The sequence below is a fragment of the Mirounga angustirostris genome, unplaced genomic scaffold, assembly GCF_029215605.1.
Source record: "Mirounga angustirostris isolate CCGP_5_RB_7025 unplaced genomic scaffold, mMirAng1.0.hap1 SCAF_12, whole genome shotgun sequence".
NCBI classification, from domain to species: Eukaryota; Metazoa; Chordata; class Mammalia; order Carnivora; family Phocidae; genus Mirounga; species Mirounga angustirostris.
In genome coordinates this window covers 26,365,241-26,390,215 of record NW_026991720.1, presented here as the reverse complement: position 1 = coordinate 26,390,215, position 24,975 = coordinate 26,365,241, and the positions used below count along the sequence as shown (strand labels likewise).

Here is a 24,975-nt window from a genome sequence, read left to right as displayed (position 1 = left end):
ATTGATGACCTTCATTTTAATTTAGTATCTCAGAAGAAATAGAGAAACATATTATCGTTGTAATAACAGATGGTTTATTACTACTCATGATTTGTTTTATTAAGGGACTGGATCCAACTACACATATCTGATAGAGATATAAAATACATCTGAATATGTAATAAAAATTATAGTTCTCCAAGGCTTTCATTATAGACACATGATTTAATAACATTGTCAGAAGAAAACATGATTATGCTAAGACAACTTAAAATTAAAACTGAGTCATCAATGTTTTAAAAACAGCTATCATTTTATTCTATACTACTATCATTTGTTATTTTTGAATACACTTGCTGATTAGTAAAAACTTTCGGTGACAAGAATTAGTGACATATCAAGTGCAGAAAGTTTTTAAATTCTATCTTCTACCAAGTCAGATAGACATAATTGGCAGTAATGTAGCTTATTCCTAAATTCAGCAGGCCAATGAGAGCCACCAGATAACACTCACAACTGGAAGAGGATCATAGTGATCACACCTTTATAGCAAATTTACAGAATATTAAGATTCAGGAGACAATAAACCTGATGATGCAAACAAACCACCAAGATGAAAGTATGCAAATGTATGTTGAACAGTATGATAGCGTGGAGAATGTAGACTGTAGGACAAAGTCAAATGAAAATATTTGAGAAATAAACACTTAATAACTTCTCTGCTTCAACCTTACTGTTTAACATTCCCTTTCTGCTAAAACAGAAATCACCAGAGTTTTCAATAAAACATCCCTCTGCAGCCTTCAGATTTAGTTACCACCTATTTCAAATTTCTCTGGATTTCAGTCTTCCCACAGTCACTTTCATAGAGTAAGTCTTCACATTCTGCATTAACAAAATCCTCTGACTACATGAAAATAAGATGTTCCCCTCACCTCCCACTAAAGAGTATACTTCGAGTTCACTCCACAATAATAAAATTTATATATATATAATTTAATAAAAGTATTTTTTAAAATATAAACTCAATGAGGACATCTTTGTTGTAGTAGGTAAACTACATGCAGTAGGCATGCAGTAGATAAAGACAGAATTTCATCAACAACACTGTTTGGCGTTTTTAACATCTCTAAAATATGGCTACATCTAGAGTGCCTGGGTGGCTCAGTCGTTAAGCGCCTGCCTTCAGCTCAGGTCATGATCCCAGAGTCCTGGGATCGAGCCCCGCATCGGGCTCCCTGCTCTGCGGGAAACCTGCTTCTCCCTCTCCCACTCCCCCTGCTTGTGTTCCCTCTCTCGCTGTCTCTGTCAAAAAAAACTCTTAAAAAAAAAAAATATGGCTACATCTTAAAATTGACAGTGAATCATAACTTAATTGGCAGAGCTTTTCTTGATGATACATACATAATGGTGCTTTTACAAATGCTGTTTCAGGTTAGATTAAATAGATTAACAACTTAAATTTAGTTGAACTGAATTAAACCAAGGTAAAGGTATATGGTCTGTTTACTATATTAACTCTCTGAAAACTGAAATTCATTTTTTTGATTCTTTTCTATGTCAGTATCTAAAAGCTTTTATTATTATACAGAATTAGTAGGTTATATCTTAATTTATCTTTAAAAACAACCAAAGTACTATGCCTTTTGACTGGGGTGCTTAATTTTTTCACATTTGAAGTAATTATTGATAGGAAAGGACTTACTACTGCCATTGTGCTAATTGTTTTCTTTCTTTTAGCATTTTTGTCCTCCTTCGTCCTTCCCTGATTTTTTTTTATGTAGTGACATACTCTGATTTCTTTCTCATTTCCTTTTGTGTATCTTCTGTAGGTATTTTCTTTGTGGTTACCATGGAGTTTACATAAAACATCTTAAAGTTATAATAACCTATTTTAAGCTGATAAATATTATATATAAAAACTATACTTCTACTCCTCCTCACATACACTTTGCTATTAATGTTATAATTTGTATCTTTTTATACTGTGTATTCATTAACATGTTCACAGGTAGTTATTTTTTATACTTTCATCTTTTTTAAGTTCTATACCAGAATTAAAAGTGATTTATATACCACCATTATAGTATTAAAATATTCTATATTTGTCTATATATTTACCTTTTCTAGCCTATTTCATATTTTCATATGCTGTCATGTTGCAGTTTAGCATCCTTTTCTTAATTTAGGCTTTGGAATCTAAAGATGACACTTATTTTATAGATGAAAATGGCCAAAAAATATGCATCCATGTTGTTTGGCAATTATAAATCAGAACTGAGGGGCACCTGTGTGGCTCGTCACTTGCACGGCTGACTCCAAATTTCGGCTCAGATCATGATCCCAGGGTCCTGGGAAAGAGCCCCACATTGGGCTCTGTGCTCAGCGGGGAATCTGCTTGAGGATTTTCTCTCTCTCCCTCTCTCTCTACAACCCCTCCCCCAACTCACATGCAACCATGCACGTGCATGCGCGCGCTCTCTCTCTCTCTCTCTAATAAATAAATCTTTTTAAAAATAAATAAATCAGAACTGAGCTTCTAAGACTTAATAGTATTGAAGGAGCTATGTTTCTGAAACCAATAAAGCAGTTTCAGCCCATTAAAATCTTCACCAATTTTAATACCTACCAGTTCCTTTGCTTAGATATGGAGGCTTAAAGAACTTCACAACACCATACACATTGACAATTGTACCACCCTTAAGTTGATTCAGGGGTGTATATATATAATGTGTTGCTGGAACCTAAGAAAAAGAAGACAGTGAATACATCAATACTAAGTATTTACATTTTAGAATAATTTCATGATTAAATTTTTAAATTAACAACCAATCTAATTGCATTTTTTTCCTTTTAAGTTTCTAAAAAGAGGATATAGCCTGAAAAAAAAAGGAAATGCAGAGCTTATAAAGAATACTATACAAACCAACCAGGTTTTCTTAGAAAGAATTCTGATGATAAATTATGTAATTTGTACACAATTCTAAGAAATGCAATTTAAGAGATTTTGGTTCTGGATTTTAACTTTAAGTAATATCCCTTCAAAATTTGTGGTATATATTTCTTTTTTTTTCTCCCTATATTACTATAAAGATTTTACCTAGGCCTAAAAAGCCAGGTTTTGATTGTAAATGGTATATACATTAAAAATGGTAAAAATAGAAAAGAAAAATTATCTGAAATAATTGTACATAAGTTTGGAAATAAAGGGGAAAGTGATTTACACAGACATGTCTGCATATTAGTCAAACAATCCTTGGGCGCCTGGGTGGCTCAGTTGGTTAAGCGACTGCCTTCGGCTCAGGTCATGATCCTGGAGTCCCAGGATCGAGTCCCGCATCAGTCTCCCTGCTTCTCCCTCTGCCCCTCCCCCCTCTCATGTGCTCTCTCTCATTCTCTCTCTCTCAAATAAATAAATAAAATCTTTAAAAAAAAAAAAACAATCCTTAAAAGGGTTCACACATCTGGCCCATCCATCCATCCCACCCACAACTGGAAATAAGGTTACTACCTACCACACTACGAGTTAAAACTTTAAAAATCAAATCAAAATGAGTTAATTGGCTTTTTCAAGGAAGCTGATACTTTAGTTCAAATATAAGAAAGGCAGTGCTTAGAAATCTTATCAAACCTCGATATAAAAAAAGTTGTAGCTCATAAATGATGAAAGAAAAATAATGGTCAGCATATGGGACAGAAAAGAAAGATATATGCTCAGCTGACAAATAACTAGATCCAAGACTAAAGTTATCTCCCTAATGTACAGATGAATGCGGCAGGCCAGCACAACTCAATGACACTAACCATTACGGTCATCCATGTAATGTACTTGTTAATTCATGAACAACAAACAACTAACTTCTTGATTATAATTTGACTTTCCATGTAAATAGACCAGTATATATGTGCGGATATTCCAAATAAAAGAACAACCAGGTATTAATTACTTGGTAAATATATATTTACATTTAATACATTTATAATAAATTTAACATTATTAAAGGTAGAGATTTTGTTTTCTCATTGTATTACTATTTTAAAATTAGACTATAAGTGGATCTCATATATATATATATGGGATGCATACATATATATGTATGTACATATATGTGTGTATCTTTATGTGTGTGTGGGGGGTGAGTATTTTAAGTTAAATTGAATATCATCTTACCAAAGACATTGATTCTGCAGAAAAATCCCTTACAGATTTAACATAAACCTGAAAACAAAAAAAGAGGATTTACTTGTATACAAACAACCTCCAATGTGATTACAGACCTTTAACTGCACCAAAGCTACACACTTAACTGTGTAATATTCAAATTCACTAGAATGGCACAAAATTATGGCTTACATATTAAGACTAACAGGTGCAAAACTGTTTAAGTTTCAGCATAATCCATTAGTTTCACAATATCACAGGACTACCCCTAGCCCATATAAGGCCCTTGTGGATACTACAGAAAAACAGGCAGACAGTGGCCTGCAACCACAGCACTTGGCCCAACTCTACTTCTCTGACAGCCTTGACCAAACTGGTGGTCTCCATGTGTGCACATGTGTGCACACGCACACACACACAGGGCTGTGGGAGGAGGGGTAAAGTGGGAGGCAGAGAATGATCATCTCTGTAAAAAATAAAAGAGAATGAAATCAGTTTTACCTAAAAAAGGGCACTTGATCAATTTAAAGTGAAATCAAGCAGACCATCAAAAGGGGCTGATGGTGTAAGAGCAAAGAATGAGATCAGGTCTAGAGTACCTATAAAGTTTTAAAAATTCTATTAATAATTATTTTTAAGGGATCTTTCTTTTCTACCTGGAGTCATTCTAAACATAAAGCCAAGAAAAGAATTTTTGCTTTAAACTTAAAATATTTAATTAAAATAATCCAGTCAGACTAAATAGTTTATCTGCAGATTTATAGATATACTGCCCCTTTTCCATCCCTACCTTAGAGCTCATTAAAACCACAAATGATTGGACTAAAAGTTACACACTTACATAAACAGTTGATCTGAAGTCCTCAAATGCTTTCAAAAATAAGCAATGTTTACCATCTCTGCTTGTAGATGAAGATGCTGACAAGACAGTAAATCCAGCTACTGCAATGGTATCCTACATAGGAAAAAATGGTATTAAATCATCAAAATATCTGTAATTCTGAATGTCATATAAATTCTTATATTATTATTTAAAAACAGGAGTAATTTCCATAAAATGGAAAACTGGTTAGCCTAAATTTATTTAATGCTTCCTGAATATAAGATTGAGACTACTACTTCCACGAAAAGGACATCAACAATGTAGCCCTAGACAAGTATAATGTCTCACTTCACTGACCAGGAAATCACTAACTAAATCACTCAAAAATTTTTATTTATTTAGTGGGAGCTCAAAAATCAATGTTTATCTCAATTTATATGAATAAGTTTGCAGAAATAAACAATGAGATACCAGATAACCCAAGAGTATTAAGAATGAAATTTAAGGGCGCCTGGGTGGCTCAGTTGGTTAAGCGACTGCCTTCGGCTCAGGTCATGATCCTGGAGTCCCTGGATCAAGTCCTGCATCAGGCTCCCTGCTCGGCAGGGAGTCTGCTTCTCCCTCTGACCCTCCTCCCTCTCATGCTCTCTGTCTCTCATTCTCTCTCTCTCAAATAAATAAATAAAATCTTTAAAAAAAAAAAGATATTTAAATGAAACTAAATGTCAGAGTTGAGAAACTACATTGAGAAAGACATGCCATTAGTATAAAATTCCATATTGTCACAAAGCTAATACTTGTCCATATAAATCCAGGGTATGAGACATAAATAAGAAATTTCCATTGACATACTAATAAGAAAAAAATATTTTCTATCTACTTAGGTTTATAATAGTGATAAGAAGCCAGTCCCCATTTATTCTTGCTTCTCTCATTCTTTAGTTGAATCTCCTTTTCTTAATTTCCAAGTACCGGAACATACACATTCAGCAAATTTTGTCTTGCTGCACTATACATATATAATATGTAATAATATATACTATATATATAAAATTATCCTACTCTTCTAATTTTTTTTATTTTTATTTTTTAAGATTTTATTTATCAGAGAGAGAGAGACAGAGGCAGGCAGAGAAGCAGGCTCCTTGCTGAGCAAGGAGCCCAATGTTGGACTCGATCCCAGGACCCTGGGATCATGACCTGAGCCAAAGGTAGACACTTTACTGACTGAGCCACCCAGGCATCCCCCTACTCTTCTAATTTTAATACCAAAATCTTAAGATACATAAAAATTCCTGGGCTTTAGGCAGCTTCCTTCAATAATCCTAACTTCTACGAAACAGAAGCCTCCCGCGTTACTGACTTTTGCTTTGCACATGCGAGAAAGGGTCTGGTGTCAATCCACATTTAGATCCATTAAACAAGGCTGTGAATACCTTGTAGGCAGGGGTCACGTCTCATGTCTTTTTTTTTTTTTTTTTTAAGATTTTATTTATTTATTTGACAGAGAAAGAGCGTGTGCGCACACAAGCTGGGGAGCGGCAGACAGAGGGAGAAGCAGACTCCCCACTGAGCAAGGAGCCCAACATGGGACTCGACCCCAGGACCTTGGAATCATGACCTGAGCTGAAGGGAGACACTTAACCAACTGAGCCACCCAGGCATCCCTAGGCAGTTTTAAAGGGGAATAAAATAAATAGTAAGACTGCTTCTGGAATAAATTACTCTTAAAACTGAAAAATAATGCTTTCAACTGACCAAAAATTCTGATTTAAATGAAAACGAGATTTTAGTCAAAGATTTAAAGTTGTTTAATCAAACTAACAGGGGAAGATAAACAGAAGTAGGGAAGTTTATCAGTTCTATATTCTCTTAAAAGCACAAAAAAAATAACCTATCTCATTTTCTATTTTACTTAAAAATGTCTTAAATATTATATGGAAAGAATACACAAAATGCAAGTGTTGTGCAGATGAACATTTTTCTATTTTTCTTTATAATCTAAACTTAAGTATTTATTTTATGATGGAGAAAACATTTTAAATAGAAAAAAATCACTAAAAGGAGGACATCAGCATTCATAAGAAAAATTTTTTCAAAAGTCTAATTCTATTTTAATATTAGCAATACAATTCAGTAAAACGTTATAATAAAACTTTTCCTCTAGCACAAATTTGACAACATAGAAATAACAACCAAAAATATTTACAAAAACGAATGTTTAATTTATTATATTTCTAAATATGAACTTACATTTGAATATACCTATATAAATTGCATGAAAGGCCCTCAGTGATCCCATCCCAATCAACCTGGCCTGTTTTATTTCCATATACGTCTATTCAATACTATAAAAATCAGATCCTCTTATATTCGTAGTGCTTTTCCACATATATTCTTTGCTTATTCTGAGCCCCCACTAGTAAGAGCATTTTTCTCTTTTGCATATTATCTGATCCTATCTATCTTTTAAAACCTGGACTGTAACTGCTTTTCTTATGAGGTCTATCTTAGATTGTCTCTCTCTGAGAAAAATAATTCTTCCTTCCTCTGAACTCTCCTATGCAGTATTTTAATATTTTTCATTTGTGTGTTATTTACAAGTGCTTCTTAATGTTTTTAATGCTCTTAGAAGTCTATAAGATTCCTGGGACTAAGAATGTCTTATCTACCTTTATATCCCATAAAAGAGACAGTAAGGGGCTTCTGTTCATAGTTACAAGTATACGTTGAATAAATTAATACTGGTAAAATTAAAGTACAAACCTAAACAGAAGAGAGAAAAAAATGGCTCTTAGAATCCAATTACCATGAATTTACAAATTGTAATAGCTTTTAAATTAATTCAAATGCACAGAGGATAAGAAAGATAAACATATAATAGGCAGTATTAGTTTATATAAACACTCATTAGACTGAGTTGAAAATGAAATTTAATATGCATTGTTCTAAGTTCTAAGCTTCTGAAAAGAGCATACTGAAGCCATTCAAACAAGAATAGGAATTACACAGTTGAGTGCTAAGAATGCATTCTGATATACAGAGTAGGTATTTATTTCAATCTGCTGAAAAGAAGTATTAGGAAACCGGCCTGAGAGAATACCATATTACTAAAAGTGATAAGGCTTTATCAATATCTGTGCAGGAATGTTCTAAAAATAAAAACACATTTGGTATACCTGAAATCTTTGAACTAACTCAGGATACCAGATATCAGCAAGTGGGTCATTCTCCTTTTGTGTCATTTTTCTGTCACAGTGTCTTAAAAGGAGTGAGACATTGTCATTAAACAATTTCCTTTTTGGTTTAGCCAACAGGAATATTTCTACCACAAACCAGTTTCAGAGAAAAATCAACGAAAACAGCACAGGTCTTTTTAACATAAAGAAGTGTTCTTAAAAATCAATAACAAAAAGGAAAAAAAAAAGCAGACAACTTATTTGCATATTAACAAATGTCATTTTTACATACTAATATCTTATAATGTAGAACATAATCAGTGGTGGAACAGGAAACAAATCAATATGTGACTAAAAAAATGTAAACTACAAGACTAGCATATTAACTTGCTAATTTTTAATTGATATTGTAACCAAAATTCTCAAGTTGTTGCACTTTTAGTAAGCAGGAAAAGGACACAGAAAATATGAAAAAACTGATAATCCAAAAAGAAAAACATTTATCTGACTTTAACAGGCATTAAGTAATTTTTACTATACTGACCTTGCAAATCCTGTTATCATATTTTAAAACACCAATTAAGAGTGAAAGACTGCAGGGAGAAGCCAGGAATCTGATGTCACTGGTAACAAAGTGACTGAGAGAAAATGTTTCTCTAATATAAAGAATGTATTTTATGAGTGTTAACATCAATTTGGTCATGGAATTTAATTGGAAGTAATATAAATAATATTAGCATAAAATCCAAAATCTTTAAATGGTATACAAGTCACTATATGATCTGATGCCCACCACCTCACCAGCTACCTGCTATGTGACACACCCTGGAATAGTGCCTTTTGTAATTTTTAGCATTCCAGGCTCCTCAATCAGGGCCTTTGTATATGTTGTTCTCTTTTACTAATCAATCCACTCTCCCAGTACCCATCTTCATTCTTTCTGCTACTTTTCTGATTCTACTACTCAATCTCAGTCATATCACATCTGGCTAGAGTAATTAATTATGTAATAGTTGTTTAATTCCCTCTGCTCCACTGAGCACTGTCCCATGATGGCAAGGTCCATTACCCTCTTATTCAGGACATCCAGCACAGAAAACCAAAACATTCAACAAGTATCTGGACAATTAAATGAATATGTGAATATTATATATACATATATATAATATATAAAATACCTTCATTAAATCTTAACTAAACTATACAAGTACTACAAAACTTATTTCAAAGAATCTTAGCATTTCAGAACTGAAAACAGGACTTTAGAGATCACATAATCAAACACCTTCATTTTTCAGATAAGAAAATAAGGGCGAGAGAGGGTAAATGAACAGTCTAAGGTCACATTCAGCTAATTAGTTGTAGATCAAGACAAGAATCAAGATCTCCTAATTTCTAAGACAGGCACTACTCTACAACATCTTTCAGAACTAATCTCACAAGGAAGGAAAACAATGTATTGACAAATGTCTGTAATTCTGATGGTTTTGTGATCAAATATTTTTTAAACTTTCAAAATACTTTGAAAGAGTCTTTCCCCATATTTTATGTCCATTTATTAAATGTTAAATCTTACTTTAAAGGAAAGCTAAAACTGAAAAAAGTGTCTCATACGGAAAAAGGTTCAATTACAGGATATATATTCCTGTAAAATGTATCATTAGTCTAGCAAAGCAAGGATTAAAATTTTGTTAAAATTCATTTTAATGTTTAGGATTTTTTTTTTTTTTTTTTTGGTAATCAAATGTGGAGCTAACCTTAACGGAATAAGCCAGTGACAGAGAAAGGTTTAAGAATTGAATTAGAAAATCCATTCTTCTATATAAAAAGTTTTACCTCTGACTTTCAGTAATTTTTAACCTTACTACTATAAACTCTAAAATAAATAGCCTATTTAGACCTCCCCAATGATCAGCATTCATGGATTTTAAACCCAGAAAGATTTTTAATTGTGACCTCAGTCTTCTAACATCATATTTTAAAAAGGAAAAACTTTGACTTACCATTATTAACATTCTCTGTTATCTGACAAGTACTAATTAGCTAGTGTAGTTCTATTCTGTTTTAATGAATACTTATTTAAAATATATTTCAGGGGCGCCTGGGTGGCTCAGTTGGTTGGGTGAGCCTTTGGCTCAGGTCATGATCTCAGGGTCCTGGGATCGAGCCCCGCATCGGGCTCCCTGCTTGGCGGGAGGCCTGCTTCTCCCTCTCTCACTCCCCCTGCTTGTGTTCCCTCTCTAGCTGTCAAATAAATAAATAAAATCTTTAAAAATAAATAAATAAATAAATAAAATAAAATAAAATATATTTCAATTGCAGAAACACCTTTCATATGTCAGTTAGGTAAAATACAACTATCTCATACATTGTACATGTTTTGTACATGCATTGCATGTGTTTTTCTAATTCACTGTATTATAACCCTTTTATTTTGTTTCCAAATAATAATTTAATATAAGAATCTTAAAGGAAAAAGATAAAAATGTATTTAAAATATAAACAGATCCCTAATGTTCAATACCATGTATTTATTTTTAAAACCCTTCTCTAAAGATGTCCAAGATATGCTGTAAAATAAAGCAATTTACAAAACATGAATAAGTACTGTCATTTGATGAAAAATGTGCATATATAAGCTTATCTACATGCATATATAGATATATACATACATGCATAAATATACAGATATACACACACACACATAAAAGCTGGAAAGGTGCAAGATAAAGAAGCAGTGATTTTATCTAATTTTATCACAGTTGGCAATGTGAGTGGCTTCAGAGGAAAAGGGGCAGCTTCTGCTTTTCTGGTTATACCCTTCCACACAGCTTGAATGTTTTTTAAAACATTCAAGACCAGCCAAAAAGACCAAGCAAAAAGAACAAAATCTTCTAAACCAAATTATTTACAAGATCTAATCCAAGTCCACACTATCTTCCTGAAGCAGGAAAAGAAAACAGTTGTGGAGTTAGAGTAGTATCTCCACTTACTACAAGTTCTATAACAATACTTAGGATATTACATTTGTATGGAATCTTATAGATTACAAAGTGCTTCTATACATGTTTATCATTTGAGCCTTTAGTAAACCTCCGCAGTGATGGTCATTTGTAGTTTTATGAAGATAGACACTGTAAAGCTAAGGTTTGTTATAGGACTTCTCACTAAAAATAATACAGGATTTTTATAAGACACTAATTTCTAATATCAAATCATTATTATTTCTGTATAATGTGGGCACATAACTAATTACTCTTGGAACTTCAATACTAACTCAACTATACACCATAATAGAATCATATGAAATTCTGTCCTTAAAAAGCAGTTCTTAATGATTGTGGGTTCATGGATCTTTCTGAGAATGAGAGAAGAGTTAAAAATGGCCTTCTCAGAGAGGAAAAAAAAAACATACATACGTTTACATACACATTGAATTGGTTCAAGAACCTCTTCTGGGGCACCTGGGTGGTTCACTCGGCTAAGCTCAGCAAAGGAGTCTGCTTTTCTCTTTCACTCCCCTCTGTACTCTCCCTCTCTCTCTCTCTCTCAAATAAATAAAATTTGGGGTGCCTGGGTGACTCAGATGGTTAAGCGACTGCCTTCAGCTCAGGTCATGAAACCAGAATCCTGGGATCGAGTCCCACATCGGGCTTCTGGCTCAGCAGGGAGCCTGCTTCTCCCTCTCCCCTCTTATGCTGTTTCTCTCTCTCAAATAAATAAAATCTTTAAAAAATAAATAAATAAATAAATAAATAAATAAATAAATAAATAAATAAATAAAATCTTAAAAAAAAATCTCTTCTGATGATCTCTTCTGATGATCTGTACACTACTGGGGGTTCACTGAAGATCCCTGCACCCTAGAATACTCATCTTCATCTACAAACTGATGGTCCTTTCACAAAAATTAAGTGGGTTTAATTTTTACAGCTAGTTGACTCTTAAAAAAAAGATGCTAGAGCTATAATATAATATAATATAGCGAACTATAATTTCCTGGCCCTGGTCTGCAAAATCTTTAAAACTGTTAAAAGTGGACCTCTTGGGGCACCTGGGTGGCTCAGGAGGTTAAGCGTCTGCCTTGGGCTCAGGTCATGATCCCTGGGTCCTGGAATCGAGTCCCGGATCGGGCTCCCTGCTCGGCGGGAAGCCTGCTTCTCCTTCTCCCACTCTCCCTGCTTGTGTTCCCTCTCTCGCTGTGTCTCTGTCAAATAAATAAATAAAATCTTAAAAAAAAAAAAAAAAAGTGGACCTCTTTACAGAATGGAAAGAGTTCATCTGAGATAAGAACATAAAACTACATTTCATATTTATTTCATATATTCTGTAATTCATGAAAACTAAGTATTATTAATTCAATGTATTAGGGCAAAACTTGCCTGTGCATACCTAACAGCCTGAAGAATAAGGAAGCTGTTAACAGCATTTTGTTTGGTTTTGTTTACTTTTTTTTTTTTGGAAGGATGGGGAGTCAGAGAAAATATCTGTTATAGCTTAGTATCACACGCAAATTAGTCACTGAACTGATGTATTTTTCATTTTCCCCTATCTCAACAAAGTATTGTAACATACCACTTTCTAGTTCAAAGGAAAAATGATACGTTGTTTTTCTAAATGAGTGAATCTTCCCATTAAACACCTAATGTTCTCGCTTTCATCCATATTCTCTCCCTTTTCCTCCCTCTCCACCTCATTTCTGAAGAATATGGCCCTTAAAAAATGGCATGACTTCAGATCTTCTTGAGCACTGAATTCTTAGTAATTCAGAACTGTCATCATGAATATTAATTATTTTACCTAAGCCGAAATAAAGTCATGCCTTCAAGGGCAAGAATAAGAATAATGGGAATAATAGTAATGACAACATCCCTTTACTGGAGGCACCCACAAAAGTGCCCCATCAAAATAGCTATATAGAGCTACTGATTCCTACCCTACCTGAGTGGCCTGAAGCAGACTGTCAGGTCACACCTCTTTTTCAGTATATTTGCTTCTGGAACTTTGCTGTGCCATACCAACTAGATTAGAACTATGTATCTCCAATTTTTAAAATTGTACCTAAAATTACTCTACTTATCATTCTAAGAGAAAGTCTGATGAAATGTCATAGGAGTTTTAGGACGTGAATCACATAGAAAATACCTTATTTCCTTAAATTCTAAAGTAAGATTTTAAGATACACCAGGAATTTAATAACAAACTTTTCACAGAAGGGAAAAATCATTCCACTGATTCTCCTTTCCTTTATTCAAATTATAAATTAGGAAAACATTAACTGATTTACCACCTCTTTACAGAAGCTTTGGCAAAAAACACAAAACTTGAGTTTGGCAATCTATTCCCAAAATACTTGTTAGAAGAAAAAAAAAAAGGTAGATGTTCTGACAGTTTCTGTGAAATAAATCTTTATTCTAGACTCCAAAGACAGGTTTTACAAAAATAGCATCATTTCTGAAGTCCACTGAATTATTTATAAAAGATCAGTTTATGAAACCATAGTATGCCAGAATTATTCAGAATTCTCAGCTAATCCAACATTCTTACTTTATATTTGATTAAATTTACATCTGGAGATTATCAATGGTTACTCAAAACCCAGTAATTAACTGGAAGCCACACTCTTGGGCTCAGACCCAGCTGCCCTTTCTCTAGCCTGCTTTTCCTCATTGGGGCTGCATCCAATTACACTAAGATAAAAAGTCATAACAATAATAACAACAGTGGCCACACACTGAGTTCCCATGTAGTTCCAGCAGTAGGTACATTTATCTCTAATCCTAACAACAATCCAGAAAGAGAGGTATTATTACTCCTATCTTGATTCTTAAAAGATTTTAAAATTTTTATTGATTTTAATCTAAAGATTAATTTTTTAAACAAAAAAATTTTTAAAGAATTTTTTTTTTATATTTTATTTATTTATTTGACAGAGAGAGAGAGACAGCGAGAGAGGGAACACAGCAGGGGGAGTGGGAGAGGGAGAAGCAGGCTTCCCGCCAAGCAGGGAGCCCGATGTGGGGCTCGATCCCAGAACCCTGGGTTCATCACCTGAGCCGAAGGCAGACGCTTAATGACTGAGCCACCCAGGCGCCCCTAAAGAATTTTTTAATCTTTCAAGATTAAAATAAAAAAAGGCTGAATAGAGTTAAGCATTTTGCCCCAGTCACATCTGCTGGGATTTAGACACTGACCCCCTGCTGTGTCTGGAACATGCACTCATACTTCTGAGCCTTTGTACTTGTAAATTCCTGGTCAAGAATACTCTTACTCCAAATATCTAAGGACCACTTCACTTCTTTCAAGTTTCTGCTCAAATGTCACCTTATCAGAGTCTTCATCAAATTAAAATATATCCTCACATCTCTCTCTCCCACTGCTTTATTTTCTCCACAGCACTGTCTGCCACTTGAAAAATCATGTTTATCTGTTCACTGTCTACCTTTCTCTAACAGAAAGTATGCTGTATAAGAACCTTGAAGGACTCTAATTTTCTATTATAGATCCGTATTGCCTAAATATTGCACTGCAGACATGTATTTTTTTTAACTGAGGCAAAATATAAAACTTGCCATTTTAACCATTTTTAATCGTATAACTCAGTGGCATTAATTACAATCGCAATGTGTGCAACCATCACCACTACCTACTGTCAAAACATTTTCTTCATCCCAAGTGGAAATTCTTTAACCATTAAGCAAAAACTCCCCATTCCCCCCACCAACCCCGGCTCTTGGTAACCTCTCATCTACTTTCTGTCTCTGTGAGTTTGCCTATTCCGCATATTCATATAGGTGGAATCATACAATAGTTGTCCTTTTGTGTTTGGCTTCTTTCACTTAGCATAACCTTTCCAAGGTTCATCCATGATACAGCATGTATCAGAACTTCATTCCTTCTTATGGCTGAATAATATTCCATTATATGACTATATCACATTCTTTATCCATTCATCTAATGGACACTTGGGTTATTGCCACCTTTTGGCTATTATTAATGAGGTAGTCCCCCTCATTCACGAGTTTGCTTTCCATGGTTTCAGATGCCTACTGTCAACCGTGGTCTAGAAGCAGATGACCCTCCTTCTGACATACTGTCAGAAGGTCAGTAGTAGCCTAAGGCTACATCATAATGCCTACGCCATTCACCTCACTGCATCTCATCATGTACACATTTTATCATCTCACATCATCACAAGAAGAGTGAGCACTGTACAATAAGATATTTTGAGAGAGAAAGCACATTCACATTAATTTTATTACAGCATATTGCTATAAATATTCTGTTTTATTAGGGATTGTTCTTAATCTCCTACTGTGCCTAACTTATAAATTAAACTTCGTATAGGTGTGTATATATAGGAAAAACAGTGCATATAGGGTTCAGTACTATCCATGGTTTCAGGCTTCCAGTGGGGGTCCTGGAACCTGTCCCCACAGATAAAGGGGGGGAACTACTGTAATGCTGCACTGAACATTGCTATACAAATATCTGTTCGAGTTCTTTTCAATTATTTTGTCTGTATACCTAGTAGTGGGGTTGCTGGGTCATACCATGATTCTATGAAGAAATGCCCAACTGTTTTCCACAGTGGCTGTTATCATTTTACACTGAGTGGATGTAGGACCTTTGTCAAAAATCAACTGCCCATAGATAAATGGGTTTATTTCTTGACCCTTAATTCTGTTTTGTTGGTATACATGTCTATCCTTATAACAGTTCCACACTGTTGATTACAGTATCTTTGTGGTAAATTTTGAAATCATCAAGTGTGAGTCCTCTGACTCTGTTACTCTTCTCCTAGATTGTTCAGGGCCCCTTGAAATGGTCTATGAATTTGAGAGTCAACCTTTCCATTTCTAAAGATAGTTAGAATTTTGCTAGGGATTGCACTAAATCTACACATCACTTTTGTTGGTATTGATAGCTTAACAATATTGTCCTACCCAAGAACATGGATGTCTTTCCATTTATTTAGCTCTTATTTAATTTCTTTTAGCAATGTTTTTTAACTTTCAGTGTAGAAATCTTTCACCTCATTGGTTATATCTATTAATCGGTATATTAGTCCTTCAGATGCTAACACATATAGAATTGTTTTCATAGTTTCCTTTCCAGATCACTTATTGTGGGTGTCTAGTAACAACAGATTTTTATGTGTCCATTTTGTACCCTGCAATGTTGCTGAATTCATTTATCAAGCCCAGCAGCCTTCTTTTGGATTCTTTGGGATTTTCAAATACAGAATCCTGTCATCTGAGCAGACAGACAGTCTTACTTCTTCCTTTACAGTTAGGTGTCTTATTTCATTTTCTTATTTAACTAGCTCTGGCTAGAACTTTCAGTGGAATGTTGAAGAGCAGTGGTAAAGGGAGCATCCTTGTCTTGTTCCTAATCTTAGTGAGGAACTTTGAGTCTTTCACCACTCAGTTTGATGTTACCTGTGAGTTTCTCATAATTGCCCTACAGTATGCTGAGGAAGTTCCCTTCTATTCCTAGTTTCCCGAGTGTTTTGATTACAAAAGAGTATAGGATTTTATCAAATGCCTTTTGTGTATCAGTTAAGATGACCATCTGTTTTTTCCCTTTTTCTATTAATGTGATATGTTACAAGGACTAATTTTTTTAAGCTGAACCAAACTGTACTCCTGGGATAAATCCCACTTGGTCACAGTGTCCACTCCTTTTAATATGCTGTTGGTTCAGTTTGGTAGCATTTTGGATTTAACAGGCATGTATTTTGAAACAATGATCAGAAAATACAAAAATACAGTTATAGCTTATATTATTTTTTAGTTGTTAAGAATTATTTTTTGAGGGGAAAATGTACATATCTTTAAGATATTCTGTTAAATACTAAATATTAAAATGAAGTGAAAGGAAATATTATCCCTTTTTATGTCAGTGATAAGTTTTACAACCTCTTTGGAATGTTGCAATTTTAAAGCTGTTGCTTAAGTATCCTTTTTACATACCTGCAAATATATAATGTAAAAAAAAAAAAAGATCTACAGGATGAATGTAACATCAATAATTTAAAATCTACTCCTAAAACAAAAAGTAACAAGAAAATAATTTACCCCTTCATAGAAAACTTTTGCACAGTCCTTTGCTAATTTTCCAAAAAATAATACATTGATGGTGTTGATCTCTGAATTTGAATTTTCTTCTTCTATAGAGAAAAACACACATACAGAAAAATACTAATTAGATACAACAGTTTTACACACACAAGAAAATTGATGACAACTACATTCTAAAAACTATAGTTATTTCAAAATATAATTATGAAGGATAATTAAAATTTTTATAATTCACTTTTAGTTTAATACCTGAAGTATTGCAAAGATCATGCACAGAATACTATTAGGTACTAAAACCAAAATTGTAACAAGCTTCAACTAGAATACATTTTATAAATTTCTATAAATATCACATTAACAACATAAAATAACTGCATTCTATTTATCTTCCATGTTTATAATAAAAAGAAACTGAATATGGTAATTATTCAATTTTTATACTATATAACGTATCACTCCCAAAGTAGTTTACTTTTTCTGAGCTTCTAGTAATCTACAGTGTCAGCACATTAAGGTTTTTATTTTGTTTTGTTTTAATTTATTTATTTGACAGAGAGAGAGAGAGCGCAAGCAGGGGGAGTGGCAGGCAGAGAGAGAGGGAGAAACAGGCTCTCCGGTGAGCAAGGAACCCGACCTGGGGCTTGATCCCAAGACTCCAGGGATCATGACTGGAACTGAAGGCATATGCTTAATGGACTGAGGCACCCAGGCGCCCCTCAGCACGTTAAGTTTTAATATAGGTAAGTGTATTTTCTCCTCCAGCATGCACAAATGAAAGAGTAAAAGAGCAGAGTGTGGGTAAAGACCAAACTATAATTTTAAAAATGAAATTTAATTGGGGGAAAAAAAAGAATTTCCACAATGTTCATTCTCCAGAGATCACCTTCTATGAGCAATGCAGCAGGGCCAAATGCTAAGACTGAATTATACCATCTGAGGAAAGACTCATTCATATCAGCTTTCAAATATTCAACTACTCCAAGAAACTGCCATCATATCAGATTTTTATGCATCTATAGAGTATATGAAAGATCTTTCCCAAAATGATAGTCTTTTTTGTGTAACCTAGAACTCTTGAATCTGCTACTCTGTCAGGTCTGGTGGCGCTCATAGTAAAACAACTACCACATAGCTGACACTGACCTCTTCAACTCCTCAAACCAAGTGTATACATAAACTGAAACACTAATGTTTCTCAAATACAAAAGCACAGTGGTTTCTAACCATAACATAACACACTGTTAATATCTTAAATAACCTATCAGATGTCTGTGTCTGGCCATGATGGACTAATAGAGACTGGGTTTATTCTCCAGTCTTAAAATGACTAGAAAACTAAGAAAAAATATATGAAACAACAGTTTTCAGGTATCAGACAACAGGGAGTGCAGGAAAGTGATCTGAGAAGGAAAATAAGGCAATATCCCTATCTTATTTCCTGGAGAGTTTCCAGGCAGCAGAAAATGGAGCTAAAATCCAAACAAAGCTCAGCAGCCTTCCCTGAATTCGGAAGAGTTCAGATATGAGGATACCAAGGTGGCTAGAATGTGCAGGGCAGAGTGCTGAAGGCAGGACAGCAGCACAAACAGAGTGCTCTGGCGATCTGAAGATGGGTGCCTTCGGGTCTTTGGATGAATATTTATCTCCAAGTATATGGAAGGCAAGTACCTCATGAAGAGGAAGAACCACTTGAAAGGAATAGGCAGAACAATTCTGAGACTCACACGGGGCTAGGAATTTTCTCGTTTCAACCAGACAGAATGGAATCCACACACACAAGGCATAGAGTAGAATTGTCAGAAGGGTATTTCCTTAGTGATATGGCCAAATTAGGCTGAAAATAAAGGCTGTTCTATACCCACCCCAACAAAGCTAATCAAACTGATTCCAAGAAAATTAGATGTATCTCAAAATAAAGACACATAATAGTTAAAAGATGGATAACAAATAAATCCAACATTTGCTAATATAAAATTCTAAATGTTTGGTATCCAGTAAAAAAATTACCAGCCATGAACATGATGAGGAGAAATGGAAGATATAAAAAAAAAGTCTCAAAATGAACTTTCAGAATTGAAAAATATAGTATTAGAAGTTAACAGTACACTGAATGGAATTAACAGATTAACTGAAAGTAAAATGTTACAGAAAACCTAAAAACAGAGAAGAATCAATGAAAAGAAAAGCTGATTTTAAAGATCAATAAAATAAATATCTAGCCAGAATGATCGGGGAAAAAAAATGAAAGAGTAGTCACAAATTATCAATGAATGAAACAGGACATCACTATAAACCCTGCCAACATTAAAAGTATATCAAATATATATTATGAATAACTTTATGCCAATATACTTGACAACTAAGATGAAACAGATAAATTCCTTTAGAAACACAAACTACTGAAGCTTACTCAAGGAAAAAAAGATAAAAAAGAAAAGCCCTATTAACAAATAAATTACACTGAACTTAGGGTTTGGAACTTCCCCATAAAGAAATTTTCACGTACAGTTGGCTTCACTGATGAATTCTACAAACATTTAAGGAAGAAATAAAAGCAATTATAGATAAACTCTTCCAGAATATAGAAGAGAAGGAAGCACTTAACAGCTCTTTTCAGGAGAACAGCATTACACTGATACCAAAATCACTCAAAATCATTACAAGAAAAGAAAGACATGGAACAATATCCTTCATAAACTTAGATGTAAAAATCCTTAATCAAATATCTGTAAATTAAACCTAACAACGTATCAAAAGGATGATTCATCAGGCCCACTACCTTATCATGCTATTTTTTTCTTCAGACCACATTTCTACCTAATATTACTTATGTAATTATTTATTGAATTTATTTACCCCCCTAAAATGTAAACTTCATGGAGGCAAGGGCTTTATTTTGGTCACTGCTATATCTCCCATACCTAGAACAGTGTCTAATATGTAACTGGTTTTCAGTAGTTACAGAATGTTGTAGTTCAAAGTCTGTTTCCCATTCACTGCTGCAGGCCATTCTTCAATCCAATTTTAGGCTTCAGATGAGATCTATTTTGGTCCTCAAATACTCCATAGCTCTTCCTAGCCTACCAGGATTATTTCAGGGTTACTAGGAAGAAGGCATAATCTCATATAACTACACCTAGGTAAAAAATAACATGCTGAAAGGAGTGTTTTATAAGTTAAGTTTGCTAAGCTGTTTAGGTCACACTAGTGAAACCAGAAGTAGGGGGACCAGTTAGCTATTGTAACAGTTTAGATATGAGATTAAAGGAATCTGAAGTAAAATAGAAGAAATGGGTGAGAGGAGAGAGGATAGATGGTACAGAAAAATTTAGTGAAAAAAAATTTCATTCTATAGTTCTTTACACTACTGTGTATGTATTACCCATTAGAAATCATTTTTGTGCTTATGTGTGTACATATATATATTAAGTTATCCATTTGTAGATTATAAGAAAAGGTTAAGCAGAAACGGTCTTATTAAATTGTATACCTTGTAGGGCAATCTTCAAAACAGCTGTTCTGTTTCCACCATAAGTTAAAGAAGAAATAAGTGACAGTTTTCCCTAAAATGAGAGAAAAATAGTTATACAGAAAACCCAAAAGAGCTTATTATAACACCAAGAGATAAGTCAAAATTAGAAAATCTATTTTAAAAGCAATAAGCTTTTATTTTTTCAAAAAAATTCAAAGTACTATGTTCAAGTCACCACATTTAAGAAATGAAAGTGGGGCGCCTGGGTGGCTCAGTCGGTTAAGCGACTGCCTTCGGCTCAGGTCGTGATCCTGGAGTCCCGGGATCGAGTCCCGCATCGGGCTCCCTGCTCGGCAGGGAGTCTGCTTCTCCCTCTGACCCTCCCCCCTCTCATGTACTCGCTCTCTCTCATTCTCTCTGTCTCAAATAAATAAATAAAATCTTTAAAAATAAAAAAAATAAATAAAAAAAATAAAAAAGAAATGAAAGTGATTTTACTAAAGAAATTTCAGAAGGCCTAATTATTTAGGGTCATAACTTAATTTTTTAAACAATCTTATTATTAAATATTATCCAATTCCTCATTTTACAGATAAAGATGAGCTGGCTCAACTTCAGTTTCATGTTAACCCCTATAAGGTTGTTTCTACTGAAGAAAAATGAAGAGTTTGCTCCTAGAAAGAAATAAACAATAAATTAAAAAATGCAAACTGGTAATCTCATAAATAAGGGCAGTGTGGACAAAGCAATGAACTAAAGCACACACAAAGTTTAGTCCTCATTCTTCTGTAACTAACCAGCTCTGTCACCTTAAAAAAGCTATTTAATCAGCATCTCTCAGATAAAATGAAGTATTTAATCTAGGTAGTTTCTATGCTTTCTTCTGGCTCTAAAATTTAATGATCCTATGAATAAATACATTATAGGTCTCTTTGAAAATTTCCACACAGAAATAAAATGTATTTAATAAAATTTAAAAATGGATCTCTAATACATTATCTCCCACACTAATATTCCAGACTTTGATATAGCCAACAACAAAACCTATGTTCATACACCAATTTTACTTATAAGACAGGAATCAAAAAAAAATTAAAGTAAGGCTATCAGCTATGCATGATTCGGTCAAAAGTAAAATAGTTCCATTTAGAAGGTAGAAAGCTGTAAAGAACAACAAAAAGTTGGACAATGTAGAAATTTCAGCGCTTTTTTGACCCACCAGAGAACAGAAGTCAGAAGACAACTGACTAACCAGAAATCTAAGAAAAGAGAAGTACTTCCAATAAGAGAGGGGCAACGGTGAGTTGAGGTCACAAAGCAACCAACTAATCAGAAATCTTAAGAAAGAGAAGATCCCCAAGGAGAGATGGGTGGTAAGCACTTGCTTACCTGAAGTAAATGGCAAATGCTGCCTGACATTTGTCAGAAAATTCATCTAACATTTTTAATGAGTTGCTGAAGGCCAAGTGTGGGCTAGTGAGAAGACATGGAGCTTGTGGGAGCTGCAAACACAAGGGGAATTCACACCCACTTACAAGCTCGTCTCCAAAAACCTGATGACAAAGTCAGACCAGGAGTCAGGGCAAGGGTGCTAGCAGTTACTGTAGGAGAGCCTGCCTGAGTCTTCCCCATCTTGCTTTCAAAACAAAGTCCTTAAACTGCTGGGAGAAAGACAACAAACCTATGAATCTCATTAGAGCTTTGATGAAAATGCATTGCAGAAAAAAACACTCTCTACCCTTCTAGGGATAAGGAGAAAGAGGTATACAGGTGTGAGGGCCAGACCTACAGCTAGGGACAGGGCAGAATCACTAGAAGACCTCACCCACAAGACCCAGGTTAATCTTTTTAATCTTTGTCTTTCGTAACTATTCCAGAAGCCTTTCCCTTACCCCAAAGGAAAAGGCACCCTGGAGCTGCTCTCACAAACTACAGGGAACTCTGAAAGTTAATTAACTGCATCCCTCACCTGATGGCCCCAACCATGAGCCAGTAGGGCATGGCCCAGCTCCTGTACCTTCCATGTAAGATACTTTCAAACTTTTCTACAACTCTTATACGGCAAATGAACTGGACAGGTAGGCCAGATTTAACTGACTGCTCTCAAGTGGTCTCTCTGCAAACAAGGACTAAACTGAAGTACCGTGAACTAGGGGCCGTGAGGCTTCCCAGCTGGCAGAGCACACAGGGGAGCCAGGCAACCTGTGCCGCCTGAGTGACCTCCATCCTTTCTGGAGGGTCCCCAACAACTGTAAACTCTTTGTTTCCAAGGGTAGCATGTATGCCCTCAGTATTTGTGCTTCCTGTGTGAAAAGCAGAAATCAACCAAAAACAAAAAACAAAAAAACCAGTGTGATTTGCTCCTAGGGATGGTTGTAAGAAATATTCGAGTTTTTAAGGAAACACTTTCAGTTATTATGTGGCCCTCAGTTATAAATTAAGTAGGCAGTTTTACTCACAATAAGAGTTATCCCATTAGAAAGATAGTCTATAATTTGTTCCTCTCTTTAGCTGAAGTGAGCAAAGAAAAAATGGAAGTTGAACTAAACAATAAGCTTTGGAAGTTCAAGGATGACTGAATAGTGAGAGACTTCCAAGGGGATTTATGTCCCCAGAGTTCTGTGTTTACATTTCAATAAGGGATGAACCCTAGAGACAGTTCTTTACATTCTAAAGGATGTATTTACATTCAGGAGATGAGGTTTTTCTGTCAGGAGGGAAGGGTAAAGCTGGAGAGCTGTCCTATATAAACTCCCAGATTCATAATTTCAAGGTTCCTTTTCTACAGTGCAAGAAATCCCCTTTACACACACAGAAAGACTTGTGATCCTCACCATATTGCCTTGCATGAGGAAGATGGGGGATAGAAAACTGACGCAGTCATTGCTGAGAGTAAAAATTATAGTTGGCCTATACTCCAGAAATCTCATGTTAGCTTTCAGGATAAAAGTGAATTAATATTAGATATTAAAAATGTATCACCCCCAATATAAGAGTGGAGTTCCTAAGGTCAGTGCCTCTCAGATGGGATACAAATGCTTTTGTGCACAGTATGAACCTAATCTATTTGGCTCCTCCCGATCAACCAAATCTACTGAACTGTATGTAGCACACCAACATAGAATGTGGATTATACACTGTTGCTTGAGAGCTACTTGACCACTTGACATTTACCCAAATAAAATAAATATCTATGCTTACATAAAAATTTGTACATGAATGTTTATAGCTGCTTTATTCATCATTATAAAAAACTGGAAAGAATCCAAATACTGCTACACTGAGGAATGAAGAAATGGACTGTGATGGAATTCTAGTCACCAATAAAAAAGGAACAGTACTGACCAACATAACAACCTGGAAGAATCTCAAATGCACCATGCTACGTGAAAGAAGCCAAACTAAAAAGGCTACATAGTACAGGACTCCACTTACATGGCATTCTTAAAAGGCAAAACGTATACTGTCAGAAAATTGGTAAAAATTGGTTGCCAGGGGTTAGAATTGGAGTAGCAGCTGACTGTGAAATTTGGGGGAGTGATAGATCCTTATACAGCTTAATTATGTTTGTGATTATATGTTCTTATATATCTGTCAAAATTTGCAGAACTGTACACTAAAAACAATGAATTTAAGCAGTAAAATGCATTTAACAAAATTCAAGAAACATATATGAGGTATCTGCAAGTTAAAAAAAAAAGGGTAAATATTCAAACTGACAGTTGAAAAATAAGAGACTCATTCAGATATATGAAAGAACAGAAATATACTTTGACCTAACTTTTTAAAATAAATGAGCATTGTTCATGAAAATGTGATAATCATGAGAAATAAGTAAAAGGTATTTCCTAGTTTTAACCCCACTGAATACTAACATGTTCACTTACAGCTAAAAGGAATTATTATAATAAAAGAGCTAAAACTGAAAAATATTTCACTAATACAACAAGTAGGAACAAATATTTAAAAATATAGGTAGTTAGTAGACTGCATAATCAGAAGAAAAGAACTTAGCAAACAACCGTATCATTTAAATGCCTCTATATCAAGCACACAAAATAAAAATGCTACAACTAGATACAACTCAGTAGTAACTTGTATTGATAATTTGTTAGAAAGAAAATTGAATCACAGCACTTTATTAATAAAATACATAAGAAACACCACATTAGTCAGCCAAACGCAAAAAAGTTTGACAATACTAAGTATTTGATAAGACTTTAAATGCAATGAAGTAGAAAACCAACTGTAATCCATAAAACTGTATTTCATACAAA

The 24,975-nt window shown here is 34.4% G+C and overlaps 1 protein-coding gene across 9 annotated transcripts in view; it reads right to left on the bottom strand.

Moving 5' to 3' along the window:
• Positions 1-24,975, bottom strand: part of POT1 (protection of telomeres 1) — an 81,414-nt gene that overhangs the window by 48,739 nt on the left and 7,700 nt on the right. For 7 of the 9 annotated variants that reach the window (XR_010406402.1, XM_045864316.3, XM_064574991.1 and 4 more), the window contains exons 3-7: positions 20,717-20,789; positions 17,224-17,315; positions 4,983-5,096; positions 4,151-4,198; positions 2,609-2,723 (exon numbers count right to left, since the gene is read on the bottom strand). Coding sequence is in view for 8 of the 9 variants with exons in the window: in XM_045864316.3 (XP_045720272.2) it covers positions 2,609-2,723; positions 4,151-4,198; positions 4,983-5,096; positions 17,224-17,315; positions 20,717-20,789 (442 nt within the window). In the remaining variant the exon portion in view is untranslated. Of the gene's footprint in view, positions 1-2,608; positions 2,724-4,150; positions 4,199-4,982; positions 5,097-17,223; positions 17,316-20,716; positions 20,790-24,975 lie in introns of those variants that run through there. The other 2 variants (XM_054505210.2, XM_064574994.1) reach the window with 2 other exon arrangements.